Here is a 17,765-nt window from a genome sequence, read left to right on the forward strand (position 1 = left end):
CGCAGGCAGTGACCAGAGCTATGGAGGAGGCGGGGGAGCAGCGAGACTGACACTTACAGAGGTAAACAGCCGGCTGCAACACGCTGTGTGTCAACAGCTCGGCTGATTATTTATGTGGCATAGCAAAGCGAAGGTGGAACTGAGGGGGGATTGGGATAGCAACAGAGGCTGAGCAGTATATGCAGACCCAGCCTCTGTGTGCTGTTAGCATTGTTAGAACTCACCTCGGGTTCTCTTTAAAAGGAACTTTATTAAGGTGTGAAAATATTACCTAGAAGAAAACTTAGGAGAAAAAATGAATTGGATCAGCCCAATATCAGTTAATAAATGGAAAAAATTAACGTGATGACAGTGTTGGAAATCTGCGTCTAGTAGGTCACAACAGAACAACCAACAGATGAAGTTCTACAATATTTGCTCTAGTCTACATCAGTCATCAATTCCATCTTCCTCGTCATCATCGTAATCTACTTCCATCAATCTCCTCCTCCTCCTTGTCTTATTATCCTCATCCACATTGTCCTCCACATCTCTATTCTATATTTCCTAATAATGATTTTTTTATTCCTTCTCCTCATCTATAGTCACCCCATCACTATCCTAACACTGCTCCTCTTCTTCCTAATCACCCTTTTCTCCTCCTCTTACCTCATCACAATTCTCCACCCCCTAATAATCATTCTTATTGTTCCTTCGCCTACTTATTATTGTGTTCTTTCTCTCCTTAGTAGCAGAGAAGGATTATCCACCAGGCAACCTATGCAGGTGCTTGTGGCCTAGTGGGAGTTAAGGGGCCCACCTGCTACCTTCTATGACCTCTCTTTACTTCTGCTTTCCAAAAGAACCACAAGGGAGCCCACAATCCACTACCTTGCCTTGGGCCCTATTGCATCTTAATCCATCTCTGCTTAGTAGTCATTCATTTTCTCATTCATATCCTTCTTCTCATCCTCCTCTTCACCTAAACTGCTCACCTTTTCTTGTACTGCATTTGCATACATCTGCTCATCCGGCAAAATTGTGCATTGCTGCTGATGTTGGTCGTCAGGCATCACTGCTGTAAGACAAACATATTACATAGGTGTTAGTCAGCTGCTTAAGAACTTTGACCTCCCCTCCCCCTTCCCCCCATTACAGTGTTAATCACAGGAAGGTAGAAAGAATAGAACATCACATCTTGTACACATAGCTAGGAATATTCCTAAAATATACTGATGAAGACTACACTCTACAGCAATCCCTGGTGCCTAGTGGTTCTTCCCTCCCTCTCATTCAGTAACCTTTGGCGATCAATAGTTTCCTACTTATCCATATACATTAATCCCTGTCCAGTGGACCCCCCTCCCCCATACAGTAATCCCTGGTGTCCAGTGGTCTCCTCTCTCCCCAACACATACAGTAATCACTGGTGTCCAGTGGTTTTTCCCCCTCATCCATGCAGTAATCCCTGGTGTCCAATGGTTCCCCAATGCTCCCATATAGTAATCCCTGGTGTGCAGTGGTCCCCATCGCATAGTAATCCCTGGTGTCCAGTGGTCCCAGCCCCATCCCACTGTCATATAACAATCCCTGGTGTCCAGTGGTCCCCATCCCATTGTAATCCCTGGTGTCCAGTGGTCCCAGCCCCATCCCACTGTCATATAACAATCCTTGCTGTCCAGTGGTCCCCATCACATTGTAATCCCTGGTGTCCAGTGGTCCCCATCAAATCCCCCATCCCCCAATATTGCAATCCCTGGTGTCCAGTGGTCCCCATCACCCCCCCCCCCCCCCCACACACACACACACACATAGTAATCCCTGGTGTCTAGCAGTTCTCCCTCTACTTAATGCAGAGATTAGTGCAGAGAGCGAGGTTTGGGAAGTTACTCTCCTCTCTGCACAGTGCCAGCATCGCTTCTATTAGCCTCTCCCAAAGATAGCTGTAATTACAGCCTGAGTGATGCAGCGTGATTTAAACTTTAACAAAATCTCCTAACAATCCGATCAGATTAATGAAAGGGATCCGTGACAATCCTGTGCCAGGCCGATGTATTCTGCGACAATCCTTGGCCAGGCCAACGCATTCCATCATTTAGCCTATGGGGGAGCGCATTTTCCTGGGGCTACAGCAGGATCACAGCAGTCTACAGCCCACATGTTCTGCCACCACTCACCGCTGCTCGGTCCCCAGTACACAACCCGGGAAACATGAGGATCTACATTGGGCTACAAAAGAGCAATGGGAATCCTCAGCAAGAGACAATTCTCATTGGTTCATGGAGGACTAATGAAAATTCTCCCTGTTGCTAGGGAGAATGGGTCTATTGCTTCCTGTGAAGAGCCCCCTGCTCCTGCTGGACTGAGCAGTGGAGGAACACGTGAGCCGCAATCACTTTGGACGGATGGAGGCTGAGTGGATGGCGCAGAGCGGATGCAAAATGAATGGAGCTACTGTGTTCATTTTGCATCCGGGTAACTAGAAATCACTAAAAAAATCTTTGAATGGGGCACTCCAGCTATCGTTGCTGGAGGGAGGAGTGCTGATGGTAGCCTGAAGTGAGAGGGGGGAGTCGGGCCCCCTCCCCACTGCTGTTTGTGCCCGCTTCTCTCCCTTCCTGCCCCCCTCCTGCCTCTAAAAATGCCCTCCCCCCAGGCTTCTTTCCCTAAGGGCCCCCCTGCGGCTACATCCCTTGCAGGCAGGGCCAGCGCTACCATAGAGGAAAAGGGGGCAATCGCTCCAGGGCCCCAGAGCCTGTAGGGGCCCCCAAGGTGCCTCCCCATCTTAATTGTTGCTCCCCAGGTGCCTGTGCAGAGTCTTTGGCAGAGTAGCATATCACTTGTGCTGGCGGGCAGCTGAGACACTACATTGCCTAAGACTCTGCAAGGGCCCCAGGGGCAGGGAGCACAGTTAAGTTGGGAGGAGATTGGGATGGTCAGGGGCTAAGGTGGGAAATTTGGCTGCAACAAAGGGCCTCTAATGCTGATTTTTGGTCGGGGGTGTCTGTTGGGGGGCCCCAGGCTAATTTAGCCCTTGGGCCCAATTGTTGCTAGAACCAGCCCTACTTGCAGGGGCTATTGTTACGCCCCTGTTTCTATGGCAGTGTTCACTCATAAATCTGTACATTTTGGCTCCCACTTGGGCGGAGAACGGACATTTGTTGTCTATTTTCTGCTTATCTTAAAACTGACAGTGACCGGCTCCTATTTTATAAATAGAAGCCGTTCACACTTATCACTCTGCAATGGATCTGCGGGAGTCATTGCAGTAAGTGGAGCTCAATTCTGTGCAGTCCGCAATAATTCCGGGCAGGCGGATAGCCTATGGAGGGAGCGCATCTGCCCTGGGCTACTGCACGACCACAGCGGGCTAAAGCCCACGTGTCTCACCCGCCACTCGGTTCATGTACACAGCCTGATGGCCAGTAAAAACATGGGCATTTCCAATGGGCTGAAAAAGACCAATAGAAATCCTCATCAATAGGCAGTATTCTCATTGGTTCAAGGTGCACCAATGAATATTCTCACTGTTTCTGTGGAGAATTGGTCTATTGCCTCCTATGGAGAGCCCCTTGCTCCTGCCAGCCTCCCGGGCATGGCCGGCCTTTGACCTGAGCGATCGGAGTGGTCGCTCAGGGCGCCGGCTTCCAGGGGGGCGCACGTGATGTGCATTCAACTGGCCCTGGCCTCATTTCTCTTTGCTAGCTGTGGGCTCTGTCTATGGCTGCTGCCAGTGATAACTCTGCCTCCGGTGCCGCAAGGGGTGATGGGGCGAAGACTCCAGGAACCTGCCGCTGCCTCTTGCTGAGTCTGTGTGAACCGTGCGTGCCAGTAGCACCACCCCTCGCTCACATGTGATGTCTGCGCTGCGCACTAATCAGAGAGAGACCTTCTTGTCACTCCTGACTCCAGCCCATCTTCTGTCCCCAGCTACAAGCAGAAAAGTAAGATTCCCCAACTGCCTCCCGGTTGGGAGGGGAATGCCTATATATGCTAAAGGGGGATCTGCTTGTATACTATACACTATTTATCTGCCTAGCTATAAAATAAAAGGGGTATCTGTTTGTATATACTAAAGGGGGGATATGCCTATATACACTAAAGGGGGATCTGCCTATATGTACTAAAGGGTGGATTTGCCTATATATACTAAACGGGGGATCTGCCTATATATACTAAAGGGGCGACCTGCCTAAATAAACTAAATGGGGGGAATATGTCTATATACACTAAAAGAGGGGGGTGGGGAATCTGCTTATATAAACTAAAAGAGGATCGGACTGTTTACACTAAAGGGAAGGATCTGCCTTTATACAGGGTGGGCCATTTATATGGATTCACCTTAATATGGACATTTATATGGATACACCAGTTTATGTGAATGGTGAGGTTAGCAAACAAAACGACCACTATTGGTCTGACACTAACCCACATTGGATAGATCCCTCCAAGACTGTTGGAACAAAAAAATTGATGGTATGGTGTGGTATATGGGATGTATCCATAGATAAGGTGTATCCATATAAATGGCCCGCCCTGTGTATTAAAGGAGGGATTTGCCTCTATACACTAAGGGGGGGGGGGGGGGCATCTGCCTATATACACTAAAAGGGGATCTGTCTACTATATATACTAAAGGGGGATCTGCCTATATACACTAAAAGGGGGGGGGGAAATCTGCCTATATACACCAAAGGGGGGAATCTGCCTATATACACTAAAGGGGGGGATCTGCCTATAAACACTAAAGGGGGGGATCTGCCTATATACGCTAAAGAGGGGACCTGCCTATATTCACTAAAGGGGGGGACCTGCCTATATAAACTAAAGGGGATCTTGCACATGGGCGTGTGTGTGCACGCGCACGTGAAGAGGATGAATGGGGGGGGAGCACCAAAATCTGGTTATGCTCAGGGCGCTGTGAAACTTAAGGCCGGCCCTGCTCCCGGGTGAGTACAGAGGGACCGAGTGGCAGCGATCTGCGGCAGGAAAGGTGAGCAGTGATCGCTTCAGATGGGTGGACACAGACGGCAGAGTGACTGTGCCCATTTTGGATCTGCTAAAGTAAGAACCAAGCCTTTTCGGTCTGGCCCAGTCCTGTCAGTTTTGTATGAATTTTTTTGTGTTTCTGTGGCTGTGTTCACACATCAACTGACAGGACAGGACAGTACTGGACCGGAAATGTACAGATTTATGTGTGAATTTATGTGGCAAGTGGGTGATCCTGAAAACAGATCTGAGCCAGGGCTCCCCGAGGCTCTGTGTCATTTACAGGTGGTGGGCGCGGCGAGCAGCATCAGTGGTGGGGGGCAGGACCAAAACCAACTCATGCGCTTTAGCCCCGCCCCTTGCATGATCACCAGCATTATTTTGTTGTTTGACGTGCCGGCTCTGGTCCTACAGGGGCGGGAGAGAAGACAGGCACAATGGCAATGGAGGGGCCGGCGATGATAAAAGTATCAGGTGTAGTCCGACACTTTGATCACAAGACGGCGCTGTGCCGCATTTTATTGGCTGACGCAATTTGCTATGTCGGACTCTGCCGGACTTTGGGCCTATACAGGAAAAGGTCAATGTCAGATGTTCGTCAAAGAATAGGAAAGGGTCAACCTCACAGTTACAGGTTGCTCCATTTAGGATACATACGTGTCTCTTCCTTCTTCTTTATTGGAAATGCAAATCTTTTACACAGCAGGACAGCTGCAGTAATGACCAGTATAATTCCCAGAGCAGCGCAGCTGATGATGACAACAAGTGATGTGACTCTAGGCCCGGATTCTGGAAGAAGAGAACACAGCATAATTTACAAAAGCCATGATGATTTTCCACATAGTGGAGCAGTTACCCGGAGCAACCAATCAGGATTCAGCTGGTAAATAAAACAAGGTTTGTGATTGGTTACCCTGGGCAACTACTTCACTTTTGCTTCTGATTTGATAACTCTGCCTTTATGTTGCCAAAATAGCCAGCCCCTGATATACTAAGACATCTGCAGTGATTCCTCAGTATCCCCAGTTTAGTATCTTTAGCTAGGGTATATCAGATCATAGTAAGGATTGCTTAAAAGAACTTCCAGTCTTTGGTAGTTGAAACCAACCTGTTATGGCCTGTTATTCCTGCCAAGGCCTAGATTTCAACTACTCTTGCCACGGAGTCTTGCCACTCTCGCCAATACCGTTGCTTTGAAGCTGCTGCTGCCTACTTGCATAGCTCTCTAAGTCACCATTCAGGTATCGCTGTGTCCCCACGTAAGTTGGCCTCCAACTCGCTGCAGACTTAGCATTAGAATGGATACTTCCGTCACATCGCGTTCAGTGTGCTAGACACCAAAGACTTTTGGTGCCTTAGTGGCATCTTGCAGCAGCCAACGCACGTACTGATGCACAGTGTGAAAGGTGTACATTTGCTTTCACCGCCCTGTTACTTTGGCAGAGGGTTCCTGACTGACGGATCACCCTTCTGCCGCTGAAATTCCATGCAGGCTTAATTGCTATTCCCCCACCAAGTGCTATTCACTCGGAAGGAGAAGTAATTTGGTCCCCTGCAATCGTCGGATCTCCGAAATATCAGCATTGCTGCTATAGCCACACCAAAGTCAGGCACTACATGGCGCACAGAGTGCATCGAGAAGCCCTGCCTCGGTGTAAAGGGAGCCTAAGTGTAGACGTGTCCTAATTTTCCTGTGTAAATGCTGAAAAATTATGTCGAGGAAGAGCTGGCTAATTTTGTGGGATAAATGCCCGCCGCTAATAATGCAGGGGAGGAGCTGGCTATTTTTTGTGGGGGAGAAACGCTGCTTAATTTTATGGGGGCAGTGGGGGGCACCGCCAGTCTGGATCTCTCCGTGATACGTGAGGGAGAGTCAGGGGCTGCTGAACACACAAACTACATCCTCGGCATAGGTGGCCTCCAACCGAATGCCTTGACCAAGAACTGTCTAGTGTGTGTACAAGCCTTTAGATGCAAAAAATAACACTTTAGATGTAGTTAGACAGGTTTGGGCTGGTTTAAGCGGTACTGGGACCCAGGAGCAAAGGTAATCTGGCCCCTGCCCCAAACAGCCCCTCCTCGCTGCAAAGACAGCATCAAGGGCTCTAGATCCGGCTGCTCACCACCCACCGTCCTTCCCACACACACACCTAGGTCACCTCCCGACTACTCCCCAGGTCCCTGGCACGATGTGTGGGTGCATTGTAATAACTCTCCGGTCCTTACATGCTGCTCTGTCTGTGCTCTGTTTTCAGCCCCACCGCCTGCCTCTTCTACATGTGGTGCATTTTATACTTAAATAACCTGCGCCGGATCATGGAGAATAGGCAGACAGCCATGAAGACAGAACAGTGTGCTAGGTCAGGTGAGTTCTTACAATGCAGACACTAATTGTGCAGGGTCCTCGGGGAGACAACCTGAGGGGCCAGGTGATGAGGCGGGTTTCCAGCAATTGCCCCCTTTGCCTTAATAACAGTGCTGGCCATGAGATAGGTAGCTGACTTTGCTTATGTTTAAACATTGCTTTTAAATATCTAGACTAGAGTACGACAGAGATGAGATGAAGAGAAAAGAAGTTAAGTTGAGGTTTTCCTGTATATAGGCATTCCTTGCATATGTTATATTACCTGGCAAAGAAAAAAAGTAATTACAAGTAATAGATAAAAAGAGAAAGTTTAAAGTAATAAAATAAAAAAGCCATGAATCCGATTTAAATTGGAACTCCACTTTTGTTATAAAAATGATGTGTATATGATTTATACACAATGGCCTCGATTTATAAAGCATTACCGCATGCAGTAATGCTGAAAACAGCTGACTTTACAGAGCAATTAGAAAAATGTCAATTCATAAAGGCTGTTTCCGCATAAAAAACTGAAATTATCGAGCAGTGAGTCAAATTACCGACTACCGATTACCAACAAATGTCAGCAAATGTCAATTCATAAAGACTAGATCATGCCGTAAAAGCCTGAAATTTTACCGGCACCTCTAGTGTGCCGAAAACAGAGCAGAGAGTGAGTGATACTGTGGGAAGCCAGTTGTGACACACACAAGCAGAGAGGGATAAGCAATGAATGACAGGAGCAGAAGCCAATAGAAACAGCCCCTGTCTCCTGCAAGTCCGGATGATGGATTTTGATAGGATCTGCAGGCTTCTCAGGCGGGTCTAGCTGTTCTACCCCCCAGGCAGTGAGCAGAAAAAAAAAACGAACAAAAGAGGCTACCCCTGGGGCTGTTCGGCCGCTAACCTCTTAGGTTCCTGTTTGAAGATGCAGAGGAGCTAGTGGGGAGATCACCTAAGCAAGGCATGTTTAAAGTTTCTTGTAAGTTAATCTAAGCTGTGGCAAATAAATAAAATGTTAAGAAGGACTAATTGATAGATTCAGAGGGAGCAGAGGCAGTATAACAAACAGTGTAGCAAAAAATGTACATCTAAAGCAGTATTTAGGTAAAAGAGGCGCCCTGGTGTGTAATAAAAGCATTTAAGAACAGTTTAAAATTGACAAGAAATTGAGGTAGCTTACCTCAATGACAAAAAAACCTTTGCATTAACAAAAGATTTTATTGGTGATAGCACAGGCAACGCGTTTCACGGGTCCAAGCCCGCTTCCTCAGGCCAATACCAGTGCCTACATTTACAGGAAAGAAACTCCTCAATATACTAGTTAGTACCTTAATATTGTATACATACACATACAAATATAGTACGAAAATATTATCATTATTATTGCTGCGTTATGCAATTTAATTCCGAGTCTGTTCCTATATTTCAAGCATTGATTCTTAGTAAATGCTTCTTTGTATGGATTATAGGTCATAGATATTAATATAAGATAATATTTATATATGTTTATACTAGATATTAAGGGTATTTGCACTTATTTCAAGGAATAATAGTATGTGTGCGCCATAGGTGCACAAATAAATAAATAATTGGTACTAATAACCATATTTAACCATTTAAGCCTAACTGGACGAATATATTTGTCCAGTGTAGTTGTGGAGACTGCACCACCAGTTTGTTACTAAATGAGGCATATGTGGTATCATTTTAACCGTGACAGGTTGTAGAATACATTTTGGTGTGTCTTAAAGCTTGGGCGAACGTCACATAAAAAATGGGTCTAACATGAAAAAGTAATTTTCAAAACTATGATCAAACTTGGGAAAGTCTTAGCAAAACTACAAGAGACATACCTGGTAACATTGTAACCCTGATAAGTTGTAGAATTGAGTTTAAAAAGTTTTAGGGTTGAGGCCCATGTCTTGTGTATTCTTTTTAGTCACAAACTGAATCAAAAGCAATACATTTTTCACATATTCTGTACCAAAAGAAAAGACTTATAAAATGAAAACAATGTGACAAAATGTAAGACAAAAAAACATGTTACCTTAGGAACTTGGTTTTTTAAATATGTATGCCATGAGGGTATATTACTATTATTTTTGCAAATAAGGTCTCATAATCATCGATAGTGTACAGTGAGGAAGCAAAAAACACCTTTATTTCCAAATACAATATTGTCACCATACATTGTGCTAGGAACATAATCTAAATGTTGTAATAACCAGGATGGATGAGCAAATAAAATTTGTGGGTTTAACCTATAGTTAGCACTGTTTATTGTAAAGCTATATTGGATGTAAAATGAGAAATAGTGTGTTTTTTCTATTTTTTACCTTTATTTCCCTTTAAAATGCATAGAAAATAAGGTCATTACTAAACAAAATTTTCACACACTAAAAGCCTATTTTGTCCTGAAAAAAACAAAACAATATATAGATAATGTAGGTGTGATTGATAGTAATAAAGTTATTGATGAATGAATGGGAGATGCGCTGACATGTGAAAATTGCTCTTGTCCTGAGGTGGTTAAGTTTCATGTATGAATAAGTAAAATTCAAAGGATACCATAAAACACACTTATCTTGCTAAAATCTAGGAATGCATAAAATACTAGGACTACTAATAGGGACTAATATCATAATATCTTGTTATATATAATAATAAAAACTAACGCCAATCGCACTGTAAATTCTATATAGCCCAGCGTGGGATTCCCCCCTCTAGAGGCTCCCTATGCTAAACCTATTGCATAGTTTGGTAAGAAAAACAAAAGTTTGCTTTCTTAAAACAGAAAGAATTTGCGATAATTCAGGTTGGAGTGAGCTCGAGATGTCTCCCAGGGCATCACTGCTGAATATATGCAAATTAACCATTCTACCCTTAGAAGCTAAACACGGAAACAGTAAAAAAGGGCGCAGGTGGCTAGTGGACAAATCGGGCGCCGCCATTCACTCCCATAATAATTATCGTTTACTGGGCGCCGAACAGGAAAAAAGGGCGCCCGAGAATAATAACGTTTTCCAACGGCGCCCGAAGATTTTTCATGTTTTATAACTGCTTGTGATGATTTACGTTTCCTATTTCAATAAAACATTATTTTAAATGTTATCTCTTAGTGTTTGTAAAACCTTAATTTTTAACGAAACAAAGCGATCAGTACGTAACGTAAATTGTTATATATTTTATCCCTTACTGTTTTTAAAACATTATTCTACACACAATACTAAGGAGGGTCTTAGGTTTAGGTACCATCAGGGGGGTCTTAGGTTTAGGCACCAACAGGGGGGTCTTAGGTTTAGGCACCAACAGGGGGGTCTTAGGTTTAGGCACCAACAGGGGGGTCTTAGGTTTAGGCACCACCAGGGGGGGTCTTAGGTTTAGGCACCACCAGGGGGTCTTAGGTTTAGGCACCACCAGGGGGGTCTTAGGTTTAGGCACCAACAGGGGGTCCTTGGTTTAGGCACCAACAGGGGGTCTTAGGTTTAGGCACCAACAGGGGGGTCTTAGGTTTAGGCACCAACAGGGGGGTCTTAGGTTTAGGCACCAACAGGGGGGTCTAGGAGTTAGGGGTAGGTACAGGGAGGGTTACTTAGGCACCAACAGGGGGGTCTTAGGTTTAGGCACCAACAGGGGGGTCTTAGGTTTAGGCACCAACAGGGGGGTCTTAGGTTTAGGCACCAACAGGGGGGTCTAGGGGTAGGTACAGGGAGGGTTACTTAGTAATTTTTTTTTAAACGTTATTATACATTTCACTATTTAAACGGAAGATTAACGTTTTTACAATTGCCGATTTCATGCACATTATTTAATGATTTATAACTTTATAAAACATTAATTTTAAACGAAATACAGTACAATATATTTTTAAACGTTATCCATGCTTATCGCTTAAAACCCCGCGCCCTTTTTTCCCAGCGCCCCTTTTTAACGTACGCGTTAAACACACCTCCAGAACCGCTGGAATGCAATGATGTGTCAGCTTGTTAATTTGTACAGAGCCATAATAATCCAACATGCATACAGACTGTCGGATTGTTTGATCCTCATCAGTGCATGGCATGGATTAATTTGGCTCTATGCAGTAGGGCTTGTAACACCGAGAGGTACAGACTAACCAGCAAGCTCATGGTGACCCAGAACTCATTAGAGTGTGTAAGGCAGTGCTGATCGTAATGGAAAAAGCTACGCTTACGGATCATTACGCGTAATTTTACGCTATTACGCATTACGAAATTACGCTTACGGCATAGACATTCAATTTCGGTACATGTCTGTAATTACGCATTGCCCTTACGCAATTACGCGTAAGAATACCGTAATTCAAGTTGTTTTGTTATAGGCTTACGCGTAAATTCCTACTAGCAATTAATGCGTAAGGTCATGCTGCCAAGCGGAAAAGTTGACGCATGGATCAATGTTAGGTAGCCGCCGACTTTAAGGGTTAATAGCAAAGCCCCCTTAAGTGCTAAGAGCCTCAAATTTGGAGAATATATTAAGGAGATCAGAAGGAATAAGAGGGAAATTTTTTTTTTCAAAAAGACCTTATAGTTTTTGAGAAAATCGATGTTAAAGTTTCAAAGGAAAAATAGATACATTTAAAAACCCGCCGACTTTAACGGTTAATAGCAAAGCCTGCTTAAAATTTAGAAACACCAAATTTACAGGGTATATTAAGGGGATCAGTGGGAATAAGAGGAAAAAATTTTTTTTCAAAAAGACCTTATAGTTTTTGAGAAAATCGATTTTTAAGTTTCAAGGGCAAAAATGTCTTTTAAATGCGGAAAATGTCAGTTTTTTTTGCACAGGTAACAATAGTGTTTTATTTTCATAGATTCCCCCAAGTGGGAAGAGTTTTACTTACTTCGTTCTGAGTGTGGGAAATATTAAAAAAAAAACGACGTGGGGTCCCCCCTCCCAGACCTCTTTAACCCCTTGTCCCCCATGCAGACTGGGATAGCCAGAATGCGGAGCACCGGCCGCGTGGGGCTCCGCACCCTGACTATACCAGCCCGCATGGTCCATGGATTGGGGGGTCTCGGAAGGGGAGGGGCAGCCAAGCTTTCCCCTCCCCCTCCGAGCCCTTGTCCAATCCAAGGACAAGGGGCTCTTCTCCACCTCCGATGGGCAGTGGAGGTGGAGGCCGCGATTTCCTGGGGGGGAGGTTCATGGTGGCATCTGGGAGTCCCCTTTAAAAAGGGGTCCCCCAGATGCCCACCCCCCCTCCCAGGAGAAATGAGTATAGAGGTACTTGTACCCCTTACCCATTTCCTTTAAGAGTTAAAAGTAAATAAACACACAGACACTTTGAAAAAGTATTTTAATTGAACAAAAAACATAACCACGAAAAAAGTCCTTTAATATTCTTAATTAACCATTAATACTTACCTGTCCCTTTAAAAGCCAGTTCCCACGCAATATCCTCGGAAATATACTAATCAGTTACAATGTAACAAAGCTATTACAATGTAACACCCGACGTCACTCGCCGCCACCGCCGCGTCTGCGCTGACCCGACAGAGCTCTGAGCTATATAGCTCAGAGCTCCCTAAGCATCTTTGTATTTGGGCTCCAAGGAGCCCCATTGGTCCTTAGCAGACCAATGGGGTTCCTTTAAATCAGAAGGAACCCCATTGGTCTGCTAAGGACCAATGGGGCTCCTTGGAGCCCAAATACAAAGATGCTAAGAGAGCTCTGAGCTATATAGCTCAGAGCTCTGTCGGGTCCGTGCGGGACGCTAAGTCCCCGCCGCCTCCCGCTGTCCTCCCCGCCTCTTCCACATGTCACCCACATGTCACCCACATGTGGGTGACATGTGGGTGACAGATGTGGGCGGGGCTGACAGCGGGAGGCGGCGGGGACTTAGCGTCCCGCACTGACCCGACAGAGCTCTGAGCTACAGGGGTGAGCCTGGGGTGCCTGGCACCTGGGTGCAAGATTTTCTCTGGCGCCTATGGGAGTGGTTAAATTAACCACGCCCAACCACATAACCACACCCATGTCCTTCCTAATCACACCCACACCTTCCACCTCTTTACGCATGCATGTGATACCCCATTCCTACCCCTCTTCCATGGGCTTGCTCCTGGCTGGCTTTGGCTTCCTGCGAGTGACAGTCTGCTAGTCTCTGGACTGACTCAGGCTGAGAGGCTCTGCGAGTGCGACGCAGTCACACACTGCGTATTTATGGCTGCCTGCGGCCACCCTACTCTCGCTCGCTGACATCGGCTCCTCCCCCCTGCCAAGCCCAAGGTGGGCTGCCTGTATCTTTCCCGTTGCGCCACACAGCCTGCCAGTGTTGCCAACCTTTCACGTTATTTTTTACTGACAAATACCTAAAAATTTACTGACAAAAGATTATTTTTACTGACAAAAATTCCCCACTAAATGCACATAAGAGACAGCTTTTCCCCATGTAAATGCACATAACGAGAGACTGCTTTTCCCCATGTAAATGCACATAACGAGAGACTGCTTTTCCCCATGTAAATGCACATAACGAGAGACTGCTTTTCCCCATGTAAATGCACATAACGAGAGACTGCTTTTCCCCATGTAAATGCACATAACGAGAGACTGCTTTTCACCAGCAAATGCACATAACAAGAGACTGCTTTTCACCAGCAAATGCACATAACAAGAGACTGCTTTTCACCAGCAAATGCACATAACAAGAGACTGCTTTTCACCAGCAAATGCACATAACAAGAGACTGCTTTTCACCAGCAAATGCACAAAACAAGAGACTGCTTTTCACCAGCAAATGCACATAACAAGAGACTGCTTTTCACCAGCAAATTCACATAACAAGAGACTGCTTTTCACCAGCAAATGCACATAATGACAAACAGCCAGTGTCCCCAGGATATGTAGCCAGGGGGTATATGTGCCCGGGATAGGTAGCCAGGGGGTATATGTGCCCGGGATAGGTAGCCAGGGGGTATATGTGCCCGGGATAGGTAGCCAGGGGGTATATGTGCCCGGGATAGGTAGCCAGGGGGTATATGTGCCCGGGATAGGTAGCCAGGGGGTATATGTGCCCGGGATAGGTAGCCAGGGGGTATATGTGCCCAGGATAGGTAGCCAGGGGGTATTATGTGCCCAGGATAGGTAGCCAGGGGGTATTATGTGCCCAGGATAGGTAGCCAGGGGGTATTATGTGCCCAGGATAGGTAGCCAGGGGGTAATATGTGCCCAGGATAGGTAGCCAGGGGGTAATATGTGCCCAGGATAGGTAGCCAGGGGGTATATGTGCCCAGGATAGGTAGCCAGGGGGTATATGTGCCCAGGATAGGTAGCCAGGGGGTATATGTGCCCAGGATAGGTAGCCAGGGGGTATATGTGCCCAGGATAGGTAGCCAGGGGGTATATGTGCCCAGGATAGGTAGCCAGGGGGTATATGTGCCCAGGATAGGTAGCCAGGGGGTATATGTGCCCAGGATAGGTAGCCAGGGGGTATATGTGCCCAGGATAGGTAGCCAGGGGGTATATGTGCCCAGGATAGGTAGCCAGGGGGTATTATGTGCCCAGGATAGGTAGCCAGGGGGTATTATGTGCCCAGGATAGGTAGCCAGGGGGTATTATGTGCCCAGGATAGGTAGCCAGGGGGTAATATGTGCCCAGGATAGGTAGCCAGGGGGTATATGTGCCCAGGATAGGTAGCCAGGGGGTATATGTGCCCAGGATAGGTAGCCAGGGGGTATATGTGCCCAGGATAGGTAGCCAGGGGGTATATGTGCCCAGGATAGGTAGCCAGGGGGTATATGTGCCCAGGATAGGTAGCCAGGGGGTATTATGTGCCCAGGATAGGTAGCCAGGGGGTATTATGTGCCCAGGATAGGTAGCCAGGGGGTAATATGTGCCCAGGATAGGTAGCCAGGGGGTAATATGTGCCCAGGATAGGTAGCCAGGGGGTAATATGTGCCCAGGATAGGTAGCCAGAGGGTAATATGTGCCCAGGATAGGTAGCCAGGGGGTAATATGTGCCCAGGATAGGTAGCCAGAGGGTAATATGTGCCCAGGATAGGTAGCCAGGGGGTAATATGTGCCCAGGATAGGTAGCCAGGGGGTAATATGTACCCAGGATAGGTAGCCAGGGGGTAATATGTGCCCAGGATAGGTAGCCAGGGGGTAATATGTGCCCAGGATAGGTAGCCAGAGGGTAATATGTGCCCAGGATAGGTAGCCAGGGGGTATATGTGCCCAGGATAGGTAGCCAGGGGGTATATGTGCCCAGGATAGGTAGCCAGGGGGTATATGTGCCCAGGATAGGTAGCCAGGGGGTATATGTGCCCAGGATAGGTAGCCAGGGGGTATATGTGCCCAGGATAGGTAGCCAGGGGGTATATGTGCCCAGGATAGGTAGCCAGGGGGTAATATGTGCCCAGGATAGGTAGCCAGGGGGTAATATGTGCCCAGGATAGGTAGCCAGAGGGTAATATGTGCCCAGGATAGGTAGCCAGGGGGTAATATGTGCCCAGGATAGGTAGCCAGGGGGTAATATGTGCCCAGGATAGGTAGCCAGGGGGTATATGTGCCCAGGATAGGTAGCCAGGGGGTAATATGTGCCCAGGATAGGTAGCCAGGGGGTAATATGTGCCCAGGATAGGTAGCCAGGGGGTATATGTGCCCAGGATAGGTAGCCAGGGGGTAATATGTGCCCAGGATAGGTAGCCAGGGGGTATAGGGTCCCTGTTTAGGTAGTGACAGGAGCGCACCCAATCCTCCCCTCCCGCCGCTGCTGCCTCTGCCGCCGCCGCTCCCTCCTCACCTTGCAGCAGCTTCAGACCTCAATCAGCAGGCGACCCGACCAGTAAGAAGGCGCCAGGCGCACCCGCTCTATATGCGGAAGTGATGTCACTTCCGCATATCAGTGCGGCGTGCTAGGTCCTAGCGCCCGCCCGCCTGATCGAGGTCTGACGCGGCGCCGGCGGCTAGAGGGAGGGAGGGAGCGAGCGAGCGGCGGCCACAGGGGGAGAGCGGCGGCCGGGCGGCGCCTCTCAGAGGCAGGCGCCTGGGTGCCTTGCACCCGCAGCACCCGCCCAGGCTCGGCCCTGCTGAGCTATATAGCTCAGAGCTCTCTTAGCATCTTTGTATTTGGGCTCCAAGGAGCCCCATTGGTCCTTAGCAGACCAATGGGGTTCCTTCTGATTTAAAGGAACCCCATTGGTCTGCTAAGGACCAATGGGGCTCCTTGGAGCCCAAATACAAAGATGCTTAGGGAGCTCTGAGCTATATAGCTCAGAGCTCTGTCGGGTCAGCGCAGACGCGGCGGTGGCGGCGAGTGACGTCGGGTGCGGTGGTGTTACAAAGTAACAAAGTTGTTACATTGTAATAGCTTTGTTACATTGTAACTGATTAGTATATTTCCGAGGATATTGCGTGGGAACTGGCTTTTAAAGGGACAGGTAAGTATTAATGGTTAATTAAGAATATTAAAGGACTTTTTTCGTGGTTATGTTTTTTGTTCAATTAAAATACTTTTTCAAAGTGTCTGTGTGTTTATTTACTTTTAACTCTTAAAGGAAATGGGTAAGGGGTACAAGTACCTCTATACTCATTTCTCCTGGGAGGGGGGGTGGGCATCTGGGGGACCCCCTTTTAAAGGGGACTCCCAGATGCCACCATGAACCTCCCCCCCAGGAAATCGCGGCCTCCACCTCCACCGCCCATCGGAGGTGGAGAAGAGCCCCTTGTCCTTGGATTGGACAAGGGCTCGGAGGGGGAGGGGAAAGCTTGGCTGCCCCTCCCCTTCCGAGACCCCCCAATCCATGGACCATGCGGGCTGGTATAGTCAGGGTGCGGAGCCCCACGCGGCCGGTGCTCCGCATTCTGGCTATCCCAGTCTGCATGGGGGACAAGGGGTTAAAGAGGTCTGGGAGGGGGGACCCCACGTCGTTTTTTTTTTTTAATATTTCCCACACTCAGAACGAAGTAAGTAAAACTCTTCCCACTTGGGGGAATCTATGAAAATAAAACACTATTGTTACCTGTGCAAAAAAAACTGACATTTTCCGCATTTAAAAGACATTTTTGCCCTTGAAACTTAAAAATCGATTATCTCAAAAACTATAAGGTCTTTTTGAAAAAAATTTTTTTCCTCTTATTCCCACTGATCCCCTTAATATACCCTGTAAATTTGGTGTTTCTAAATTTTAAGCAGGCTTTGCTATTAACCGTTAAAGTCGGCGGGTTTTTAAATGTATCTATTTTTCCTTTGAAACTTTAACATCGATTTTCTCAAAAACTATAAAGTCTTTTTGAAAAAAATTTTTTTCCTCTTATTCCTTCTGATCTCCTTAATATATTCTCCAAATTTGAGGCTCTTAGCACTTAAGGGGGCTTTGCTATTAACCCTTAAAGTCGGCGGCTTTTTTATATTATACGGGAGCGTAATATTACGCGATTACGGCAGACTGTGTAATTTCAATGGGAGTTTACTGTCTTACGC

At 46.9% G+C, this 17,765-nt stretch overlaps 1 protein-coding gene across 1 annotated transcript in view; it reads right to left on the reverse strand.

The window, feature by feature from the left end:
- Window positions 1-17,765, reverse strand: part of LOC137522198 (carcinoembryonic antigen-related cell adhesion molecule 5-like) — a 75,681-nt gene that overhangs the window by 38,951 nt on the left and 18,965 nt on the right. Inside the window, exons 5-6 of the mRNA XM_068242229.1 lie at window positions 5,626-5,757; window positions 975-1,057 (exon numbers count right to left, since the gene is read on the reverse strand). Coding sequence (XP_068098330.1) covers window positions 975-1,057; window positions 5,626-5,757 — 215 coding nt within the window. The remainder of the gene's footprint in view (window positions 1-974; window positions 1,058-5,625; window positions 5,758-17,765) is intronic.

This window comes from Hyperolius riggenbachi, chromosome 6 (genome assembly GCF_040937935.1).
Source record: "Hyperolius riggenbachi isolate aHypRig1 chromosome 6, aHypRig1.pri, whole genome shotgun sequence".
NCBI classification, from domain to species: domain Eukaryota; kingdom Metazoa; phylum Chordata; class Amphibia; order Anura; family Hyperoliidae; genus Hyperolius; species Hyperolius riggenbachi.